The sequence below is a fragment of the Cydia strobilella genome, chromosome 13 (assembly GCF_947568885.1).
Source record: "Cydia strobilella chromosome 13, ilCydStro3.1, whole genome shotgun sequence".
Lineage (NCBI taxonomy): Eukaryota > Metazoa > Arthropoda > Insecta > Lepidoptera > Tortricidae > Cydia > Cydia strobilella.
The window spans coordinates 17,104,243-17,127,454 of NC_086053.1; the positions used below are offsets into that span (position 1 = coordinate 17,104,243).

A 23,212-nucleotide genomic window follows, 5' to 3' on the forward strand; every position below is an offset into this window, starting at 1 on the left:
TAATTTAATAGTTGACTATGATCCTTATGTCATTATGCAGTCGTGCGATGGCCAGGTCATTATATGTATTAAAAATTAGATATCTAATATTAATACGGTTTTACACCCCCTGGCACTGACTAAAATAACCGACTTGGTTTCACATTACATCTCAAAACTTTTTTGTAGAAGAATTGCGTTGCGAGGCTTGCATCTTTTTACATGTAATGTTTTTGATGGGATTATTGTTACTAGCTACAGTTGCTAACATATTCAACAGCTTTTGCATTTAGGAACTGTATGTTGTAATCAATCATTCACACCAACTCACCTGCCAATCATTACCTACTACTTAAGGTACCGTTTGGATTCAGATCAGACTATATATACGAGCATTAATGCAGCATTATTGCAGCGCGACATTACTTACTGCCGGGACCGACTGTAGGTATTGTCAAAAACCCGTGCAGCATTATCGACTATGATATTTGCGGCAGTAATGCAGTAGATAGCAGCCACGCCACGCCGCATTACCGCAGTAGTGCAATCCGAACGTACTTTTAATATTTCTACCTATTCCCGCGTCTGCGTGCCCCGCGCTCCGCGTTAGCCAAGGCGCACACCGCACGCGATGGCAACGTCGCTATATCTCGCATCGCGCAGTATCGCGACGCCCTCGCTTTGGTTCGCTCGCCACCATGTCGAAGGTCTATAGAGAAAAACTCATCGACGAAGTGAAAAAATACCCGGTTCTTTATGATACTAGACATGAGAACCATAGAGATATTGATGTGAGAGATCGCTGTTGGGCAGAGATATCGGAACGGTTGGGAGAGAACAGTGAGTTTTAAACCTAATTACGTTTGAGAAGGAACAGTTGATTTTGAACGTTATATACATAACATTAAAGTTTAATTTTGACTGTAGTTTTGAGCCTCGCTTCGTTGCGCGTTAACTGTGCTCAGTGCAGATTATTAAGCCATTTAAATTTGAACTTTATGTAGTTTTAGTTAAGTAGAGATTTGACTGAGGGCTGTTAGTTTGTGACCAAGCGTGATTAGAAGCGTGGTTTGAGTTTGAGTTTTATTTAGTTGCATGTAGAGTTGAAAGTTGTGTAGAAAGTAAATACCGGTTTGATCGGAGCCATTTGCCAAGGTAGCCGGTTATGAGACAGATCGAAAACGAAATATTTTTAATATTGCAAATTGGAATCAAAACCATTAGGTAAATAAATGCTGCTGATATGATATCGGATTTCTACCTAACTAAATGACTTTCGTTATACTATAGTTTCAGTATTTTATCAATTAATCGGTATTTTATCTTCGTTATTGCACAATCTGTGTCCGCGCTGGGTGAGTGGTGAGGTGACACTGACAATCTCATTCATAATGTGTCCATATAATTTTGCAGCTATCTGTACCTAAATGTTATTGTAAATCTGTTCAACAGTCAATATGAAAAATAAAGTTTCTCCCTCTAACGCATCAATGTGACGTTTTCAACCAAAAGGTACCACATTGTCGCTTGTCGATAAGGTTGACTTCAAATTAAAACTATATGGAAATTATTGACAACCGACAATTAGTACTTAGTACCCTTTTGGTTGAGAATGGCACAAATGCGTCCCTTGGACTGGCCTACGCTGGGCCATCGTGTAGAGCCCTCAGCTTCGCCAATGCAATAGAGACTTACGCGGGACTCCGTAAAGTTCGATTTCGCTTAAATAATCGCGATCGCCTGGCTGGCGTCCGGGGCAGGGCATATTCCGTCGCCTTCTGGCGTTCAAATTCTAAGGTTTATTAGTAGAGTAGTTTATATGTGACGTTTTCAATCAAAAGTTACCACATTGTCGCTTACCATAAGGACGAAAATTGCTTTTATCTTTATACAAAAAACCTGTCAGAAGTTCCTTATGGCAAGCGACCATGACCCATAACCATGACCATGACCTTTCATCCATATCCGAGACATGAGCAAAAATCGATTACTAGAAGACTTTTCTAGAAAAGGTCTGGCCACTATATGTGGTATTTTCTATAAAAAGGGACCTTATTGTCGATGGCGCTTACGCCATTATAAACGATGCTCCGAAATAAATACAATGCCGCGCGACGCTGTGCGGCGTAAGCGTCATCGACGATAAGGTCCCTTTTCATAGAAAATGCCCCAATTGTACATCATACCGTTTCAACTGAATGGTCCTCTACAGGTGAAATTCTGAAGCGAGAATGGAAAATCCTCCGCGACTCCCTACGACAGTCCCTCAAGAAATGTAAACAAGGAGTCACTACTAAAGCGGGCACGCCGTGTAAGAAGTGGCGGTTTCAGAACAGAATGTCCTTCGTGCTACCATACATGACCATACGAAGGTAATATATGTAAATATTTGTGTCGTTTTCAAGCAAAAGGGTACTTATTCTTATTGTCGGTTGTCAATAAGGCGCTATTTCAATATAGTTTTAATTTGAACTCAACCTTATTGACAAGCGACAATGTGGTACCTTTTGGTTGAAAATGGCACATTTGTGTCGTTTTAAAGCAAAAGGTACGACACTGTCGCTTGCCATAAGGACGCTCTGGCAGGTTTTTCATAAAAAGATACAAGCAATTTTCGTCCTTATGCTAAGCGACAATGTGGTACCTTTTTGCTTGAAAACGACACATTTATTTTATTCTGTTTTTAGTATTTGTTATAAAGAAATACATCTTCTGTGAAAATTTCAACCGTCTAGCTATCACGGTTCATGAGATACAGCCTGGTAAAAGACAGACAGACAGCGGAGTCTTAGTAATAGGGTCCCGTTTTTACCCTTCGGTACGGAACGCTAAAAAGTGGAGGTTTAAGAACCGAATGCCCTAAATACTGTTGTTTGCAATGCTTGCAAACGTGGTATTTTTTATAAAAAGGGACCTTATTGTCGATATCGCTTACGCCATTATAAACGATGCTCCGATATAAATACAATGCCGCGCGGCGCTGTGCGGTCTAAGCGCCATCGACAATAAGGTCCCCTTTCATAGAAAATGCCCCAAATATCTATTACATTTCAGAACGCAAAGGCGAATAAGAGACGTAAAGATAGACGAAACAGACAAAGACATGCAATCGGAAGGAGAGTCAGAAACCTGGGACACTGGCAATGGAGACCAGGATTCCTTGGAACTGTTCTTTGCCAGCGTCTGCCAGAGCACAAAGAGACTGCCTAAAACTTATCAAAACCAGGTGCGTCCTTTTCCTAATCAATATGGGACATTTTCTATGGAAAGGGACCATATTGTCGATGGCGCTTACGCCGCACGGCGTCGCGGCATTGTATTTATGTCGGAGCATCGGTTATAATGGCGTAAGCGCCATCGACAATAAGGTCCCTTTTTATAGAAAATACCACATATGGTCCATAATAAGTAATGGTCAATAAATGCGCCGTTTTCAAGCAAAAGGTACCACATTGTCGCTTGCCATAAGACTGACAGGTTTTTCGTATTTTTAAGAAACAAGCAATTTTCATCCTAATGACACGTGGTACCTTTTGATTGAAATGGTCACAAATTATCTTTTCATATCTTATCTATTAATTTATGACTATATCGTACGACCGGTCTGGCCTATGAAGCCGATGGTCCCGGGTCAAAATCCTGGTAAGAGTATTTATTTGTGTGATGAGCAGAGATATGTTTTCCTGAGTCATGGGTGTTTTCTATGTATTGTATTTATAATATATATTACATATAATATGATATATCTTTGTCTAAGTACCCACAACATTAAGCCTTATTGAGCTTACTGTGGGACTTGGTCAATAGCATCCTGCGCACTTTCTTGACACGTGGCAAACCAAAAACAAGCAGGCATCTCGCTCGTTTTTGCCCAGAACGTGCAAGTTGTGGAATGAGCTACCTTCTGAGGTTTTTCCCTTGCGTTATGACATGGGGTTCTTCAAGAAGCAGGTATTTAGGGTTCTCAAAGGTTGGCAGCGCATAAGTGGCTCCTCTGATGTTGCTTATGTCCACGGTGTCCTATTACATAAAAAATAGTGTGATTGTCCTATAACATTTATTTATTTATCATGCAGGTAAAACGACAAGTCCTCGACGTATTGCTCAGGATAGAAGAAGAAGCCGAAGAAGTTCACGACACCAAGACTGCTGTCAACAGGAACTTTTAACTGGTCACCTTGGTTCTGACTCTGACCCACACCCTACGCGGCTATAACACTTATCAGGATTGGGGTCACCTATACTAGATATCACCAAGTGGTTACCAGTGGTAACTACTAAGAAAAAAATGCCATTATTTACCACTAGCCTTTGCCCGCGACTTTGTCTGCGTGGCATTAATAATTTTGGTACCTTAATTTTTAAGCAAATCTGTACGTCGCTGACGTTACTTTGCTACCTGGGTACTGTTCCAGTCGGTGCAGTTATAGCTTAGAGCAACCACTTTCAGTGTTCTCCGCGGACCCCTAGGGCTCCGCCAAGCCTCTGTTGGGGCTCCGCGAGAATACTTATAAAGTTTTTTTTATTTGGGGCTCCGTCAAATATTTCGCTTTCCAAAAGGGTTCCGTCACCAAAAAAGTTTAAGGGCTGGCTTAGAGGGGCTCTAGCTAGCTGCGTAGCGTATGCGCACTTCGGTTGTATTAGTGTTCAGAATTATATGACTGTAAGTGTCGTTTACGTTGCGTGCCGGTATCGTGCGTATGGTGCCCTACCACAGAATAAGTAATAGTATTATCATACAGAACGGCCACGCACCGCCCCGCCCTGACTCGAATTACCTCGCCCCGCGACAGCAGATTGACGGCCGTTTGCCGGCCGCTCAGTACTGTTTTTAAGCAACTTACTCACACAATGACACATGACGCGTGTACAGACGTGCCGTTCACACATAGAAACACAAGTGATTTTTGATGTATAGCGTGTCCGCCCTGTGGCCCTACACAACTAGTTTTAAGTAACTTGATTGTTATCACAATTCTACGTGATTATACTATTACTCAATTATAACACTTTTTATTTTCTTACTAACCAGTACCTTAATGCTATAATTTAGGACCAGGACAGACGGACACGAAAACATCTTAACAGGAAATAATATGGAAGTTATAGTACGAATTATCTCAAATGATTTTTACGCCTAAGACCCTAATCTGTTAATTGTTAATCAAAAGCCATTGTTTCTTTTATGTGAGCGGTCGGCCATTGTGTATGAGCGCGTGCCACGCCAAAATCATTTAAGAAGATTCATACTAATCAGTCAGTAAGCAACTAATCACCGAGCGACAGGGGAGTAGGCAGGAGTGGGTTCGTACTACCAAGTATAGCTGAAATTTACTGAGGTGATGTTTTGGATTTAAACCCTGTAGAGATATAATATATCAGTATATCACTATTATGTCGTCCCCTGCCTGCTATACGGCCACATCTCAAAATGTATGATTATAGGAGATTAATTAAAAATAATTCATATCAGCCATATCGTGTCTGGAGGAGCCCAAAATTGGTATGTTTCGAAAATTCTTTTTGTTTTAATAAAAAAAAAATGGCCGAAATGTAATGATGTGATATATTTTTAGAATCGGCTCAAAAAGCCCTTTCGTATGATACCACACACGATAGGTTTTGGAAAAAAATATTTTTTTTCCATACAAAAAAAAAATGTTTTGCCACCCCCCCACTGCGGGTCAAAAATTTTGTTTTGACCTCTAGTATATGTGTGCCAAACGGCTAACTTGTACATCGATTTGCGGTATTTTTATACGAACGGGTTAGACTACACGGAACGATGTAAGTTTGAAAAAGTATTTAAGGCGTCAATACCAAAGCGGGCACCCAGTTTGTTGTATTGAAGCCCCACTTAAATATATTTTATTCTGTTTTTAGGGTTCCGTCCGTACCCAAAGGGTAAAAACGGGACCCTATTACTAAGACTCCGCTGTCCGTCTGTCCGTCTAGCCGTCTGTCTGTCACCAGTCTGTATCTCATGAACCGCGATAGCTAGACAGTTGAAATTTTCACAGATGATGTATTCCTGTTGCCGCTATAACAACAAATACTAAAAAGTACAGAACCCTCGGTGGGCGAGTCCGATTCGCACTTGGCCGGTTTTTTAGTATTTGTTGTTATAGCGACAACAGAAATACATCATCTGTGAATATTAGCTTTATACTACGCCCAAAGTTCCTATGTTCAGCCAATATCAAAGACAATTTCCAAACTCCTTATTCCAATAATAAGCTGATTAATAATAATGGTAATCAATAATAACCTGTCACACCGCAATTAAGGCGTGAAACTATCCTCTTGAACTGTCATACCTCCGTCAAACCTCCTCGAGCTGTCAGATAGTTCCGGTATTCGACAAACAAGGTCATTAATTATTGATACGAGATATTGGACGACAATAATGGAAGCCGGAAAACCATGGGCTTGGCTCAGTTTGAGAGGCTGAGGATACAGGACGATCTTAAATTGTACATCTGGGGCATTAACCATTGTACGGATATGTTTTTTGTATTTGTATACGTGACAGCATGATAAGGGCAGTTTCTACACATCCCATCACATACCATCGGTTGTCGTGAGTGTTGTGTGTAGGCAAAGTGACAAGCGTACAAGTTAATAATCAAGATCAACTGCGGCTACCCGTAAAACCCGCGCAGCAAGATGTTGATGCAATTCCTTGCCAGTCTGCCTGTGACCACAAACGTAAACGAAACGACAGGCCATAAAGTCCCCGGCAAGCTTTGCCGTGTTTCACCTTCCGTGTTTCAGTTTCGTTCTCATTTTAAAACTACGTGTTTGATTGTAATGAAACTTTGCACATACAATGACATGAGGAATATCTAGGTCTGTAGTAGTAATTTATATAGCTCCAGTTTATAAAACAAACAAAACAGAGCAAAAACAAATTTTGTATTAAAAACTTAAATTCGCTGTGTTTTTTAAACTATGGTATCTGAAGCTACATAAACTAATAACAGACATAGATATACGTTATCCTATTGTAAGTACAAAGTTTCAGAGCAAACTAGCTAGTCGTTTTAAAATGAGAGCGTAACTACGTTTGTATGGAGAACCGAGCTGGCCGGGGACCCTTACGGGACTTATCCCGTGTTAGTTTAAAATTATGAGTTTCTGTCTATTTCAATTGCGTGGGTTTAAAAAGTGACCACTTATCTTATCACGCGAATAAAGCCATCCAGAATACGTTTGTAGGGAAATTTTTTCTGGCGACTTAAAGCGTACCTTAACAAACTGCGAAAAATCTTTCGAATATTTCGTTGAATTGAAAACTAAGTTAAATAATGTAATCATGCTGATTATCACCGTCTTAGCTTTACTTTACCGGAAGAATTTTAAAAATAGCGTCACGTTAACGATACTTTTGATGTTGCGCCTACTACGCATAACTCTCTTCGAGCCTTACCTATGGCGTTATAATTTGGGGTAACGCAACTGATGTAGAAGATGCTTTTGAAGCACAAAACTACTTTATTTGATGAATTTGCCATGGGTCTTGGTGTGATACCATATTTTTATATACCAGCAACCCTTATGCGAAACTATTGGACGTTAGTGTTAGGTTCGGAGTAAGTAAGTAAATCTACAAGTGCTGAACATAGCTAATTTTTTTTTTTTTTTTTATGATGAATAGGCAGGCGTTTGACCACGATCCCACCTGATGGTAAGTCCGAAATACAGTCCGATAGTTTTTCAATCAGCTTGATCTCAATTTTATTGAACTTCGTAGAATAAAAGGTTGCTTTGGGCATTGAGTAAAATCGGATAAGATAAATTTTATTTGCAGCGTTATTCCAATAATTGATGGCCCGTTAGTTTTACCTCTACGAGTATTTATAGCTCGAATTAAGAATGAATGTGACATTTATGGTAAACTTTGTATAGAAATACCGCCTAATTTTTCCGACACGTATTGGCCAAAAGTTTGTTTAAAAAATATTTTTTCATTTGAAAAAAAAAAATTATAAATGCACAAAATGTTTAGTTACTAAATAAAATAACCTCACTGTTTAATTTTAGTTTATACCTACACAATTATAAAATCATCAAAACGATAGCCATGAATAAATAATATGACAGGTATCTGACAGATGAAGGCAAGGGCAAAAGGGTCCGGTAATTGGCGGTCCTTAGGGAAGACCTACAAAATCCCAATCATATCAATAACATGATCACCTCCAGCTTACTGTTTTGAACCTACTTTAATATATTCAATCAAATATTGGGCGAGGCGAAAATATATTTGACCGTAGTAGGTCTCCGTTTTAACTCTGGCAATCCTCGTTTCTCCTCAACGGATCGCAATTCTCAACCGATTCTCGTGAAATTTGGTTCGAATCCCGGTAAGGTCATTTATTTGTGTGATAAGCACGGATAGTTCGTGAGTCATGGGTGCTTTCCATGTATTTAAGTATTTATCTATATCTACAGAGAGCCATGGAGCGCGCCATGCTCGGTATCAAGCTTCAAGATCGAGTAAGGAATGTCGAGATCCGTCGACGCACCAAGGTGCAAGACGTTGGTTTCGCCCTGTTTCGCCATTACCAAACTAAAATGGAGTTGGGCGGGACATGTTGCTAGGCAGGGTGATGGCAGGTGGACTAAAATGTTAACGGAATGGTGGCCGCTTTCGAATGAAAGAAGCCCCTGGCGTCCATCGGCTCGTTGGGAAGACGACATCCGGAAGGTTGCGGGTCACTTCTGGATGAGATTAGCTCAGGACCGGGACAAGTGGCGTACTGGAAGAGAGGCCTATGCTCAGCAGTGGGCGATAAAGGGCTGATATGATGATGATGATGATGATTTAATTATATTATCATCGTTCATCAGTATATCCACAACACAAGCCTTATTAAGCTTGTCGTGGCGCTAGGTCGTTTTTATTTTTATTTATTTATTTAGAAAACAAACAGCCTTTTACAAATATGTCTTACAAAAATGAGCTAAAAATAGGCCTAAAGTTTTATATATTACTAAGAAAACTATTACAAAGAATAGTGGATAACTTAATTATAAATAAACCCGTTTAGTTTGTATTTTTATGTCAATGCACAGATTATATAATTTATTTGTGTGTCGTTGGCGTACGTGTCGCCATTATTTTTAGATTAAGCCAGGTCCCCGCAGAAAACCAGCGCCACGGTTTGCCGCGGCACTATGCTAAGTGGGGATCCTTTTTGGCGTCCAAATGTTTTTTTGTCTGCATGCTTTTCTTTTTTATGTACTATGTTGTGGCGTCAAATAAATGTATTTTCTTTCTTTCTTTCTTTCTTCTAGTTTGTGTATTATCACGCAAAAAAAAGTAAGTAACAAAAGTTATTTATCAGTTTCTAGAAAACAGAATTTGCCGAACTATGTTCTTGAAAACGAATAAACTATGAGCAAAAATATCTACATCATTGAGCGATTCGTTATACATATTACAAGTGCGCCTAATAAAATAATTTTTAGGATACTGTGTGCCACAGGAGATAGAATAGAAAAAGTAGGTAGGTTTGTGAAAGATTGTCCCATAATATTTATTTATATAACGCAGTTTTGTGCTACTTAAGACCTTGGTCTCTGCAACAGTTTAGTGGTGGTCTTGCCGTAAAGGACGAGATCCTTCATCAGCTTCTCCTGCTCGTGTCGGATGAGCTGCTGCCGGATCCTGACCACCTGGTCTCTGGGTACTCTCTCCATTATGTAGTCCACCTGTCAACAGATTAGAGATTCCACTTGTAAACTTTTTTTATACTACGTCGGTGGCAAACCAGCATAAGGCCTGATGGCAAGCCATCTCCGTAGCCTATGGAGGCCCTCATCTCCAGGTGTTACATGCGTTGCAGAAGGCCTACCGCGATCCACGTTCGACGTGTTGCCTCTCTTTGTTCCTAACCCTAACATACCGTTCGAACATACCCATAAAAAAAAAATGATGGGTATGTTCATGAAGACATTCGAGAAGGGTTTACCAGGTAAGTAACGTCTATACTCCTCCGCACGAGCTGCGAGTACATCTGCAGGCGTTTCGTTATCGTCATGTGGGGGTTGCGAGACCTGTAATACACGTTCAGTTTAAACATTGTTACTTTTCCCCGAAATTTCGGAAGGAAACTGGTGGGGCATCGCTTGTCAAGTTTATTCAGGCAATTCCCTTGAGTTAAATATAATTTAAGTCTACTTTTCACATAACGACGCCCCAGGTATCGCTGGTGCGACATGGTGGAGGCGGATCTGCGCGAACTTCGAGTCACCAATTGGCGAGAGGTCGCACAGGATCGAGAAAAGTAGCGCTGTCTTGTGTCGGAGGCCATGTTTCATTTTGGGTTGCTGAGCCAACGGAGTAAGTAACTAAGTATAAGTTTCACATAACGAAATCCCTTTGAATCTCTAAAAAAACGCAGGTCTTCTGCTTCTTAAAAGCTGTATGATTAAAGCGTCAGTAAAATGGTACAATATATCCATTAGTCCGCGCCGGGTACAGATGGGAATACGCGCTACATATACAGATAAATCATTCCCATTTTTCCCCGCCTCATGTATGCCGGCCGTTGCGTAAGGCGGGGACACATGAGAATACACTAAAGTACTTCATAGGCCAGCAGCAAGCTCAGTTTTCAATGCAAGCGTAATTATGCTCTTATTTTAAAACGACTAGCTAGATTGCTCTGAAACTTTGTACTTACAATAGGATTAGGCCGCGGACTGGATGCAAGCGGCGCGGTGAGCGGCGCGGCAGCGGTGCGGCAGCGGTGCGGCAGCGGTGCGGCAGCGGTGCGGCGGACGGCGCGGTAAACCGCCGCCGCTGTCGTCCAAAACAGTTTCATTCAACTCTATACATTTTGATCGTGCCGTTTCGGCCTAAGCGGTGGTTCGCGCGGCACGATCAAAATGTATCTTAGACTTGTTTTGGACGTTGTACGACAGTAAATTAAATAAATACAGCGAATTTAAGTCTTTCATACAAAACTTGTTTTTGCTCAATTTCGTGTGTTTTATAAGCTGGAGCTATATAAACTAATTACAGGCATAGATACACCTCATGGTCCTCATGTCATTGTAGGATTGTAGGTATGTGCAAAGTTTCATTACAATCCAACACGTAGTTTTAGAATGAGACCGAATCTCCGTTTGTATGGGAAGGTAAAATTCGGCCGAGCTTGCTGCGGATTGCGGACTCATAAGTCCGACAACCGTCTGAGAGTATAAGGAAGTTAGAACTTACTGTCTATTTATGTACATCGTGATAGAATGGCTCTCGTGAATCAGCTGATCCAGCTTCAAAAAGATGAAGGCCATGCGGTAGGGGGTCAGTTGACCGTACTTGGCCACGATTGGCCCTAGGGGCCCGAGTCGCTCCTGAAATCATCAACGTATCAGTAGAAGGAACTAAGAGGACGAAGGCCATGCGGTAGGGGGTCAGTTGACCGTACTTGGCCACGATTGGCCCTAGGGGCCAGAGTCGCTCCTGGAATGATCAACGTATCAGTAGTAGGACCTAAGAGGAAAGCCATGCGGTAGGGGGTTAGGTGGTCGTACTTGGGCACGATTGGCCCTAAGGGCCAGAGTAGCCCCTGAAATCATCAACGTATCAGTAGTAGGAACTAAGAGGAAGGCCATGCGGTAGGGGGTCAGGTGACCGTACTTGGGCACGATTGGCCCTAAGGGCCAGAGTAGCCCCTGAAATCATCAACGTATCAGTAGATGGATCCTAATCCTGTGTACACGGCTCTAATAAGTAACATAGACCCCTAAGACCCCTAGCTAATAGTCATACCTGCGCCGAGTACAAAGATTGCATCATCATACTCATGATTTTCTTTTTGACAACGCTGGTGTTCATATGACCTTGGCGAAGCGCGCCTGGGACCTCAGTCGGCATCCCAGGCCATCGTGGAAGCTCCTTAAACTCCGCTGCGTCTGCTTGTCTCTTTGATCTTTTGAAAGAGCCATTAGAACCTGATTTGGGTCTCTTCAATGAGGAATCTAAATAACCAGAACCCAACTCTGGAGTTATTTTTTCCAATCGCGTTTGACTGCGCTGCGTTGACTTCTTTCCCTGTTTTAGTTTCTTATGGGAGATCGAATGTGGAAGAAGATTCTTGTTAAAGCTTAAATGTTTAAGAATTTTCTTTTCTTGCAGTCCAGTGGATTTTGAAGCCTGTTCTCTGAATCTCTTGAGACGAGCCAAGGAACCAGAAGGTTCAGGGTCGATGTCCAACCACCGGAGGAACTCTGTATCCTCTTTATCTAAATTATGGATCAGTCTTTCTTGTAAGGCCGTATCAAAATGGACAATAATTTCAGAGAGTACGAAGTCATTTTCTTGTTGCTTGAAGATTTTGTGAGAGCTTGAGGTTTCACTAATGTTTCTATTATTATATGTAACTTCGTCGTTTCTGAATACATTTGTGGTATTTGATGTGCAGTCTTTGGTAGTTGTTGATACCGAGTTAATGTCTGAGTTAAAAACACGAGCATTAATAAAAGCAAGCAAGAAACAAATATATAAAAATGACTAAATAGAAACAAAAAAAAATCTTACAAAAGATAAGCACCAGAAATTTTACTGACATGCAATACTTTCCAAAGTAATATCGATCCGCACACATGAGGCCCTCATACATAGTTAGTTAACTTATAAGTTAAGTATTTGTAGTAACAAATACTTGCTACTAGCATAGTACAACAAAACCCAACGATTTATTTAATATATTGCAAACATTAATAGTTCCGCTAATCACAATTAATGGCTAATAAACTATAAAAACATTGGATACATAATTCTCAAACTTCATAAAACGTGATAAAACCTCAAAACAACGCAATTACTAACGAACATAAATTTTCAATTATGATTCGTAAGATTATACAGGTATTTGCTTCCCCTTTTAGGCCTGTAATATGAGCCCCCCCCCCCCCTCTTAATCCCCCCGTGGCCCCGCTCACTGCCAAGGTCGCACGGATCGATACAGGGGCGGACGTGAGTCGGGATTCGGCAAGCCCTTTTAAAATGTCGTGTACAGATTTGGGCTTTTTCCCTTTAGTCTTAATTCTTCTTTCTTAATCTTATTAAGATAATAGTAAAGTCTCTAATTCGTCTTAATTCAGTTGGTAACTTGATTTTTGTGAATTGCAAACAAAATTACATTAATGTAAGTAACATTACATTACATATCTTACATTACTTTACAGGTATAGTTACATTACAAATGGAGTCTTAATATACCTACTTATAACAATTTAGTGAAAAAAATATTCACGAACTGTATAGGTAACATTTTTGATTTGAAATTCACCCTTTTAGCTCTAATTCTCGTTTTCAACAGGACTTTATACAACAATTTTATACAAACTCAGAGACACTCAGAGATATTTGCTCTTAGCAACAGAATAGGGAATTAATGAATTAATCTTCTTCTTGGTCCTGGGTTTTATTCCATTTAACTTGGGTTCAGCCACAGCACTTAGTATTTTTCATACGGTTGTGGGTTGTCTCCGGTACCGCATTGATTATTTTTAGCTTTTAGGTCGTTTTGAATAAATGAGTTAATGAATTTAAAAGTGGAAAAATTACTGCCTTGGGTGAGACTTGAACTCACAGCCTCTGGATCGATACTCCAGCGCTCTGCCAACTGAGCCACCAAGACCTCATCCATAGTCAGCAAATCTTCCCACTATATGGATCTAGGGGACCCTAGCGACATCTACCGTAAGAGTGTTACACTTCTTAAACGGCCACCGGAGTTCCAAGTCATATTGGAAATTCACCAGTTACGATGTGCTACCCATTCTAAATTAATTTTTAACAAGCAGAAACGTCTGCGATCGATGCTATTAAGCTTAGAATAAATTTAAAAGTGGAAAAATTACTGCCTTGGGTGAGACTTGAACTCACGGCCTCTGGATCGATACTCCAGCGCTCTGCCAACTGAGCCACCAAGACCTCATCCATAGTCAGCAAAAGAACACGAAGAACACTAAGTTAAGAAGTGTAACACTCTTACGGTAGATGTCGCTAGGGTCCCCTAGATCCATATAGTGGGAAGATTTGCTGACTATGGATGAGGTCTTGGTGGCTCAGTTGGCAGAGCGCTGGAGTATCGATCCAGAGGCCGTGAGTTCAAGTCTCGCCCAAGGCAGTAATTTTTCCACTTTAAAATTTATTCTAAGCTTAATAGCATCGATCGCAGACGTTTCTGCTTGTTAAAAATTAATTTTAATAAGTTAATGATTTATTTGCATTATGAGTAGGTACTTTGAATTTGTTTCACCAAGATTCTACCTATACAGGTGTATTGTGTATTGTCTTGATTCGCTACTATGAGAAGTAGAATTTCGCTACATTACAGAAAAGAAAAAACTTGACCGTACTCATAGTGTTGTGTTCCTGCCGGTGAGTTAGGTTGCCAGACCTCAACGAGGGTGCAGAGTGTTATAATCCGTTTTTTAGGGTTCCGTACCCAAAGGGTAAAAACGGGACCCTATTACTAAGACTCCGCTGTCCGTCTGTCTGTCACCAGGCTGTATCTCATGAACCGTGATAGCTAGACAGTTGAAATTTACACAGATGATAGTATTTCTGTTGCCGCTATAACAACAAATACTAAAAAGTACGGAACCCTCGGTGCGCGAGTCCGACTCGCACTTGGCCGGTTTTTTAGCATTAGAAAAAGGGTAAACAATCTTGGCGTCTTTTTATTGAAACATATTGAAAAACGCTTTTCAAAAATTAGTTTAAGTAGGTATATTTGTTAATGAAAGCAAAAGAATGAAAAATATCGTTTATGATTTATAATTGTAACATATTTCCTGTGACTTATTTTACAAAAGAGATTTTTATCAAGATCGCTTAGGTACCTTCTTTCTTAATGCTAAAAAAAAACGAACTATAGAGTCGGCAACGCGCATGTAACTCCTCTGGAGTTGCAGGCGTACAAAGGCTACGGAGACTGCTTAACATCAGGCGGGCCGTATGCTTATAACATATATAACATTTAAAACTTTCGCGGTTTAAACACATATTAAATCACATTTAGAAACGGGTCTATCGCGAATTTATTTTGTTACCTTTATTTACCGACGTTTCGACACAGGTTTCACTGGTCGTGGTCGCGGCTAACTGACGTCCCAGCAAAGCGCCAAGGGATCTATCTTCGGATGTGTGCGCGGATGTTGTGAGTGTTGTGTGTCGGACTATTGACAATAATTAACTTTTATGTGTAGTGGGTGGTTTGAAAATGTGATGTCTACCTCGAACTTTAAATGCACTTTTCGTGGGGTACTCACACAAATCTCTGTTTTGACATTTTGCTGGGACGTCAGTTAGCCGCGACCACGACCAGTGAAACCTGTGTCGAAACGTCGGTAAATAAAGGTAACAAAATAAATTCGCGATAGACCCGTTTCTAAATGTGATTTAATATGGGCCGTATGCTTGTTTGCCACCGACGTAGTATAAAAAAAAGAATACGATGAAGTGATTAAGTACGTGATTCTGCAATTGACATGATAATCCAGCTCAGATTTTTGTTTTTAGATCATACGTAATATTTGCTTACCTTTACTTACCGTCGTAAGACCTAGCAACTAGTACAACTCTGGCCCTACAGTTTCAATGCGTAACAAAATCATTGTTCTTTTTGGTACCTATTATTTTAAAAAAATCTTCCATTTTAAAAATATTCAAGTACCTACTTAAATAAGTTTGTTCAGAACTGCCGCAGTTACTGCTTCATCCATATTCCATACTAATATATGTATTATAAATGCGAAAAACTGTCTGTCTGTGTGTTACCTCTTCACGCTTAACCGCTGAACCGATTTAGTTGAAATTTGGCATATAGTCTGAGTCCCGGGGAACGACATATGATAATTTTTGATGAAAGAGAGTGAAAAGGGAGGTCAAATTAAGAGATTTAAGGAATTGCCTGATAATTGATGTAGGATGTATTATATGTATTGCTTGAATAAGGCTTTATGCTCAAATTGAATGATTGGTGTTACACTTTATCCAGGCGCTTAACTTAGTCTAGCTGCTGTTACTGATTCCACGCAGACGAAGTCGCGGGCAAAAGCTAGTTAAAATATATACCTAACCTACAAACCTTAACAAATATAATTATTTCGCAGTTTAGCGAAGTTCTGTAGTAGTTTTAAGCGTTTTTTTTATATTTCTTAGCAATAAAAAATAAATAAATAAATAAAATTAGTTTATTTTCAGACAACTCATAGGTCCATAGCATTGTTAGTAAGTTTTTAACTAAAAATTAAAACTAAAATTATTAATACTAAATACTAAAAAACTAAGATACTACAATACATTAAAAAATTAATTAATAACTAAAAACATTAAAACTTTCACCAACCATACAAATAAATTACTTTTGGACCGTTGCTGTTGGGATATAGTTAGCTGTTTACTATAGGTACTTACAGGATCATAATCCTTAATGGTTACTCTGAATTCCTAATTTTCTGAATAAACCCACCGCATAATAGGTACAAACGTACTTAAATGTGTTAAAATATAAAGTATATTTAGGCACCATCCACGTGCTGAATTTAGTTCCTCTCCAAGCCATTGAGGTGTACTTAAGAAACCCTCTGATACTTAAAAATAACCCCTGAGCAAAATCCACCGAACGATCAGCTGTTACCAAGGGCGCTGCGATAATCTTCACATCACTTTACCAGCTGTAATAGAAACATAACCAGTATAAGCGAGAACTCTAATGACGTACAATAAGTAGAGAGCTCAAGTAATAGCTTAAACTGGTTTTATAAGCGATGCGCTTGGGAGGTGCTCGTGTCAACAATTCGCAATTGAACCGAAACTTTCCTAATGCGCATGCCCGAAAGCCGCCATCTCTCTTTGCTATTTCATTCGAAATTGAACTGTATTTGTAACAAGTTAAGGTTGGTTTTGGGTTGTTAAAACAAAATCGATTCCCGTTGGGTACTAACGAAAATAGACAATAAAATTATATGCCTGTTTCTGTAGGTACGTAATGACTCAATTTCGGGAGCTTAGAGCAAAGCTACCATGATCTCTTTAAGTAGAAGGTGATGTCAGGATGTCACTAACATACGGGTTTTTCGTTAAGTCTCTTTTTTGTAAATGGACTTGGCACGACTTGGCAACAAGCTATTTTTAGATTATCAGTAAGATGGATCTGATGAGTTTCTTGGAACTTATTTCCGGAAAATCATGGAATATTTTCTCGTAAATGAATATTCTTTATATGAATTCTATGGCAAATTCTTAGCAAAGTCTCTCCATAGACTCAAAGTTTCAATACCGCTTGTGAGTTTGGGTTTGGGATCGTCGACGATTTGTACAGCGCGCCTTTGGACTATTGAATTATTGTTCCACGGGTTCCGTACATTAGATACACAATTTTTAACTATGTAAAACAAATAAACAGTTTATCTATCTATCTATGTATTTTGAAACGTGAGTGAAATGTCTTTAAAAAAACCCATAGGGGTCGGATCAAAAACTAAGTAATTAAGTCCAACTCACGCTTGACTGCACATTTCTAATAGGTTTTCCTGTCATCTACAGGTAAAGAACAATTTGTGTATTTTTTACAAAATTTTAGACCCAGTCGTTTCGGAGATAAAGGGAGGTAGGGGAATGGTAATTTTTTGCCTATTTTCTTGAATAACTTCTAAACTGTTTATCCTAAAATTATAAAAATATATATATTTGAAATTCTCACAATGAGCTCTTTAATTTTATATGTAACACGATATAGTTTAAAAAAATATTTTTTTGATTTAAAATTCATTTGTTTACGTTACATGTCTGTCTTTGGGTCACAAACTTACATATGTGTACCAAATATCAACTTAATCGGTCCAGTAGTTTCGGAGAAAATAGGCTGTGACAGACGGACAGACAGACGCACGAGTGATCCTACAAGGGTTCCGTTTCTTCCTTTTGAGGTACGAAACCCTAATAGAAATAAGGTTTAAAGAGTCCCAACCGGTATTAAGGCACTCGTAAAATTCCAATTACACCGGTTGAAGTAAGTACTATATTGTAAGAAGAAGAAGAAGAAGAAGAAGAAAGACATTTATTCCATAAAGCACACATACACAGGACAATACAATGAAAGAAAAAAGATGTTTAAAAAAGGGAATATAAAAATAATAGCAAAAACAAAAACAGAAAAAACAAAACAAAAAATTAAATTATTTACACATAAAAAACATAAAAAATTACACACGGGTCCAGCAATGTGTGCAGTAGGGAAGAGGCCCTGTCTCAGCATATTGTTGCAATTTGCAAGCGAGGCAAATTCCAACGCTGTTATTCTGCCAAGGCCTTAGGGAGTGACATATAAATATTAATAAGATGCATATAAATATATATAAAAAAAACATAATAAATGAATAGTCATTGAATGCATTGTATTATTTGTAATTTTTATAATTGAATGTAAGTATATGAAAAATGATGTCAATTTAGAATAGTATTGTAATGTAGTTACTATGTGTAAAATTGTAATTTATTAATAAATAATTGTAATTGTAATGAATACTTATTGGGTGATTTATGCAACATTTTTTGATATAGAAAACTTGTAAGCCTCAGTAGATTACTTCTTCCTTCTATATTTGTAAATGTTTGAAATGTAAACGCAATATAATTTATTGCCAATTTCTAACGCATTACGCAACCCTTCACAGGAAGCTCGAGCACAAATCATTGCGATACCAGCTATACATTATTATTTATTACAACCGTTCAGCTATGAATAGGAGATATGCATGCAAACTTAAGCTTTATATGACTCTTAATAGTACATTACGATACAAGTGCGAAAAATGGGAAATTTGCAACGTGGCGAATTGGATAAAAATTAGAACACGAACAAAGCAAAGGGAGCTTCTAAACCGCTAACGAGAATAACGAGTAATACTTACTTATTACAAACACGAACTCTATGGAACTCGAGGAGTTTAATTGGGGCATTTTCTATGAAAAGGGACCTTATTGTCGATGGCGCTTACACCGCACAGCGTCGCGCATTGTATTTATATCGGAGCATCGTTTATAATGGCGTAAGCGCCATCTACAATAAGGTCCCTTTTTATAGAAAATACCACAATTGTTACCATAATAGGTATAATTTCAAAGAAACTTAGGTATTGTTACGAGCCGGATATATATCTTATCTTCGGTTAAAAATCTAAGAAAAAAATGTTCTGTTGTAAGTATATGCATTTTCTTGCAAAGTTATCCATTATTGCTCTTGGGTGTATAAAATAAATCTGTTTTCCGCAACCCTTCTTCAGGAAGTCGCACACAAATCACGGCCGATATTACTCCCGCGCCTAAATCATAATTATTTATCCCAACAGTTTATTATTAGCGCCTGGTTAAGGGGACACATGCGCATTGACGCAACAAGCCAGTGAATGAAAAAAAAAATGGGGTTGTCATGAGACGGAAACAAAAAACAGTAAGATAAAAAATGTTCGGTTGCTGATGCAAACACACAATTTACAAATACATAAGCAACAGAAAAAAAACCGGCCAAGTGCGAGTCGGACTCGCGCACCTAGGGTTACGTACTTTTTAGTATTTGTTATACGAAAAATTTAATTATTTGCAGTGCCTACGTTGTGTGCATTGCACCAAAAATGTTATGCAGATATAATTATACATATGTCACAGTCACACTCACATACCTATATTTATACCTAGATATATTTAATATAGATAGTATTTTAAATATGTTCAAACTCGCCTGAGACGGTGTATTTTCTTGGCCTTTTAACAATTTATTCTATGTATTTATTTACCTTGCATACAAGCAAGTTTGCAGTCTACCTAATAACAAAAACCGGCAAAGTGCTAGTCGGACTCGCGCACCGAGGGTTCCGTACTTTTTAGTATTTGTTGTTATAGCGGCAACAGAAATACATCATCTGTGAAAATTTCAACTGTCTAGCTATCACGGTTCATGAGATATAGCCTGGTGATAGACAGACAGACGGACAGCGGAGTCTTAGTAATAGGGTCCCGTTTTTACCCTTTGGGTACGGAACCCTAAAAACTAAACATATCTGTTCTCTCCCGAAAGTGGGCGTCAGTAAAGCAAACCCAAACTCTCTACGTATTAGTTTTATTGCACTTCAAAAATCGCTGACTCCGATGCCCCCTTAACTGCAGCCAAATTGAATTACTTACGCAAGGGGGTTGGAGGAATGGGAGGGGGGAGGGAGGTATTGGCTGTTTATCACGCGACCCTTGCCATTATTCCATTTATGAAACGCACTGATTAAATGGATTGGATACTTTAATGTATTGGAATATTTCGATATTTCGTGACCAGCGAATATTATTGAAATTAGAACAATAGGGTTAACGATGCTGTTGTTAATTTAAATTGTAATTTGAAGAAAATGAAATTTTGTAACCGACGAATGCAACTGAACGAAGTTCGCAGGACTATTCGGTGGCTCGTACCACAGATTATATAATACTATCTCGTACTCATAGCTTTTCGGGACTTACGTCCGAAATTTGCTATTTTATATTTACAAAACTGCCTTTTCGTTTATATCTCACAACACAGGGGTTTTGGTTTGGTTTAATTGGTTTACCATCAGACAATCATCATGGCCGATTTTCATTTTTATATAAATCAATCAATAAAATTTGGGGGATAGTATACAGCCATTATTTGAGGTGAATTCAAAATGTAGCAAAATGAAAACTATGATCAGCACCGGTATCATGGTCGCGTTTTTGTCACTTGTCATATCATGCGTCACTTTCGCACTTACGTACTTGTTAGAGCGTGACAGGTATAGGTAAATGATAGACAGCCGTCCATCTTAGCCCCGCTGGTCTGTTTTATTTCGAAATTTAAGATGTAGGATCAGGTTCTTATTATATCCAGAGGCAGTTTCCCTATTCTGTACAATATATTTTAAGCGCAATTACACCGTATTTCCTAAAAGTCTGAGACGAAAACGTATGGACAAAAAATTACAATTTGTTTCTAGGCAAGTTGTGATTTCTTTTTTTTCCACCCCGAATGAGTAGTTCTCCAAACTTCTTAATCAATTTTATCCTAATCTAACGAAAAAACATCATCATCATGTCAGCCGATAGACGTCCACTGCTGGACATAGGCCTCCCCCAAGGCTCGCCACTCCGACCGATCCTGTGTCGCTCGCATCCACCGAATTCCCGCGATGAAAAAACATATGACTACAAAATAAAAACAGGCACATTGGTAGACATGTAATTCCCCTACCAATTCATAAATACCTAGTCAATAAGATGCAGAACCGATCCTGACAGTTATAGTTAACCGTGACCCATTTCTTGATCGAATCAGCCTCGGAGCAAGGTCAGCTATCAATGCATTTGTGGCCGGGTCGTTTACGGTTGTCAGTTCAGAAAATAGGCTTACCATAAATTAGACATATATTTTTTAAATATTTCCTAAAAAAAACACGCTGTGTTCGTACCGCCAAGACGTTTACATAACAAAAATCACGCTGTGTTCGTACCGCCAAGACGTTTATTGAATGTTTACATAGATTGCACTAGTAGTTGCTCAGATACGACGGGGAAGTGACGGGGAATCATTTTACCTTGATGGATCGTATTATCCACATGTCCCCTACACCTGGCGTAAACTTACCAAGGAAACTTGGCGCTAATCTCGTTGTTTTGCGATACACGCACGTCAGCCGTCAGAAATGAAAATAAATGTTCACACGAGGCAGATTAATGGTGTTTAGTAATTCGATTTGACAGTTCCCGAACGGGACGGGATTAGTAAAATCAGGGAATTTATGACGCGCCGGATTAAGACGTATTTTCACAGCAAGAACAAATATTTTAAGTTTAGTAGTAGTAGTAAATCACTTTATTGTACAAAACAAAAATTGTTAACATGAAATTCATATAAATTAAGGTACAAAGGCGAGCTTATCCCTATAAGGGATTTCTTCCAGCTAACCTTAGAGTAAATGAGTGGAAAATTCGAATTAAATAGATAGACAAACTTACAGAACGTACAATAATATTTAAAAAGGAAAACTACAATATTAACGTCTACGAATAACTAAAATACATCAATAGCATTATGCAATAAAACAAATATGTACTAGCATACATAAATATATAGTACTAAATAAATAATTAATAAATATATATATACCAAATCACAGTTCGTGGGAAAGCCAAAGCTTTTTCAGATTAACTTTGAGTGATGCTACAGACCGGGACCGTTTGAGCAACAGGGGCAACTCGTTCCACAACTTCACCGCGCGCACTGTGAATGAATTTGCGTACGTTCGAGACTTATTCGAAGGGATGGCAAGCGTAAGATTAGCACTAGAACGTAAGCGGTGATCACTTCCTTCAGCCAGATAGTTAAATCTCTCGAGATAGTTTAAACTCCGGCAAGATAAGGTTTGGCATATTATATTTTTTTATAAAGATCCGCATAGGTAATTTGGTCTTAATATTGCAATACCAATCAATAACAACAGCCAATCAGAGGAAACATCGTCATCGTCGTTGTCATTACGGAGTTATATATATCTTTGCTACGAGTAAAAACTTAGAACTGATACAAATTTCGTCAAAACATACAAAAATAGAAACATGTTGAAATATCATTTTACATTATTTATTCGGTTTTGAACGTTTTAGAAAGTTATTGGGCTCCAAACTAAACTTAACGAAATCTTGAGACTGAAATAACTGGCGATATTTGAATCTATATTGTACTAGCTATACATCCATACTAATATTATAAATGCGAAAGTCTGTATGTCTGTCTGTCTGTCTGTCTGTCTGTCTGTCTGTCTGTCTGTCTGTCTGTCTGTGTGTGAAGATCAGCGCTGACCTTCGGTTCAGCATTATGCTGAGGCGAGACCATTTCGTGGTAAACTTCAACTCCTACCTATTTTATAAGTTCCTATAGCTTTAGTATACTTTGTATGTAATTTTAGTTTTAAGTTTATCACGAATAAAACATTTGAATTTGTTCCCTCTTCACGCTTAAACCGCTGAATCGATTTAGATGAAATTTGGCATAGAGATAGGTTGAGTCCCTGAGAAGGACATAGGATAGTTTTTATCCCGAAAATCATCCCTTAAGAAAGTAAAAAGCGGGGTGGAATTGAGATAATTAATGAAGTGTCTGCTAATTTGTGTGCATAATATGCTCAAATTGAATAATTGAAA

General features: G+C 38.8%; 3 protein-coding genes and 1 non-coding gene across 4 annotated transcripts in view; 1 reads left to right on the top strand and 3 right to left on the bottom strand.

Annotated features, from left to right (window-relative positions):
* LOC134746939 (uncharacterized) overlaps nt 1–23,212 on the bottom strand; it is a 299,672-nt gene that overhangs the window by 135,209 nt on the left and 141,251 nt on the right. The gene's annotated exons all lie outside the window — the stretch shown is intronic.
* Nucleotides 634–4,923, top strand: LOC134746409 (uncharacterized). Its single transcript, XM_063680777.1, has 4 exons — nt 634–819; nt 2,192–2,351; nt 3,034–3,205; nt 4,056–4,923. Exons 1-4 carry the CDS (start codon nt 678–680, stop codon nt 4,146–4,148), a joined length of 567 nt encoding a protein of 188 aa, XP_063536847.1. The 5' UTR covers nt 634–677; the 3' UTR covers nt 4,149–4,923.
* On the bottom strand, nt 9,550–11,931 carry LOC134746874 (uncharacterized). Its single transcript, XM_063681448.1, has 4 exons — nt 11,762–11,931; nt 11,210–11,343; nt 9,957–10,041; nt 9,550–9,696 (listed from the first exon to the last, which is right to left on the bottom strand). The coding sequence occupies exons 1-4, from the start codon at nt 11,864–11,866 to the stop codon at nt 9,550–9,552; spliced, it is 471 nt and encodes a 156-aa protein (XP_063537518.1). The 5' UTR covers nt 11,867–11,931.
* Trnad-auc (transfer RNA aspartic acid (anticodon AUC)) lies at nt 13,858–13,930 on the bottom strand. The gene has a single exon. It is a non-coding gene; the product is annotated as a tRNA-Asp (tRNA).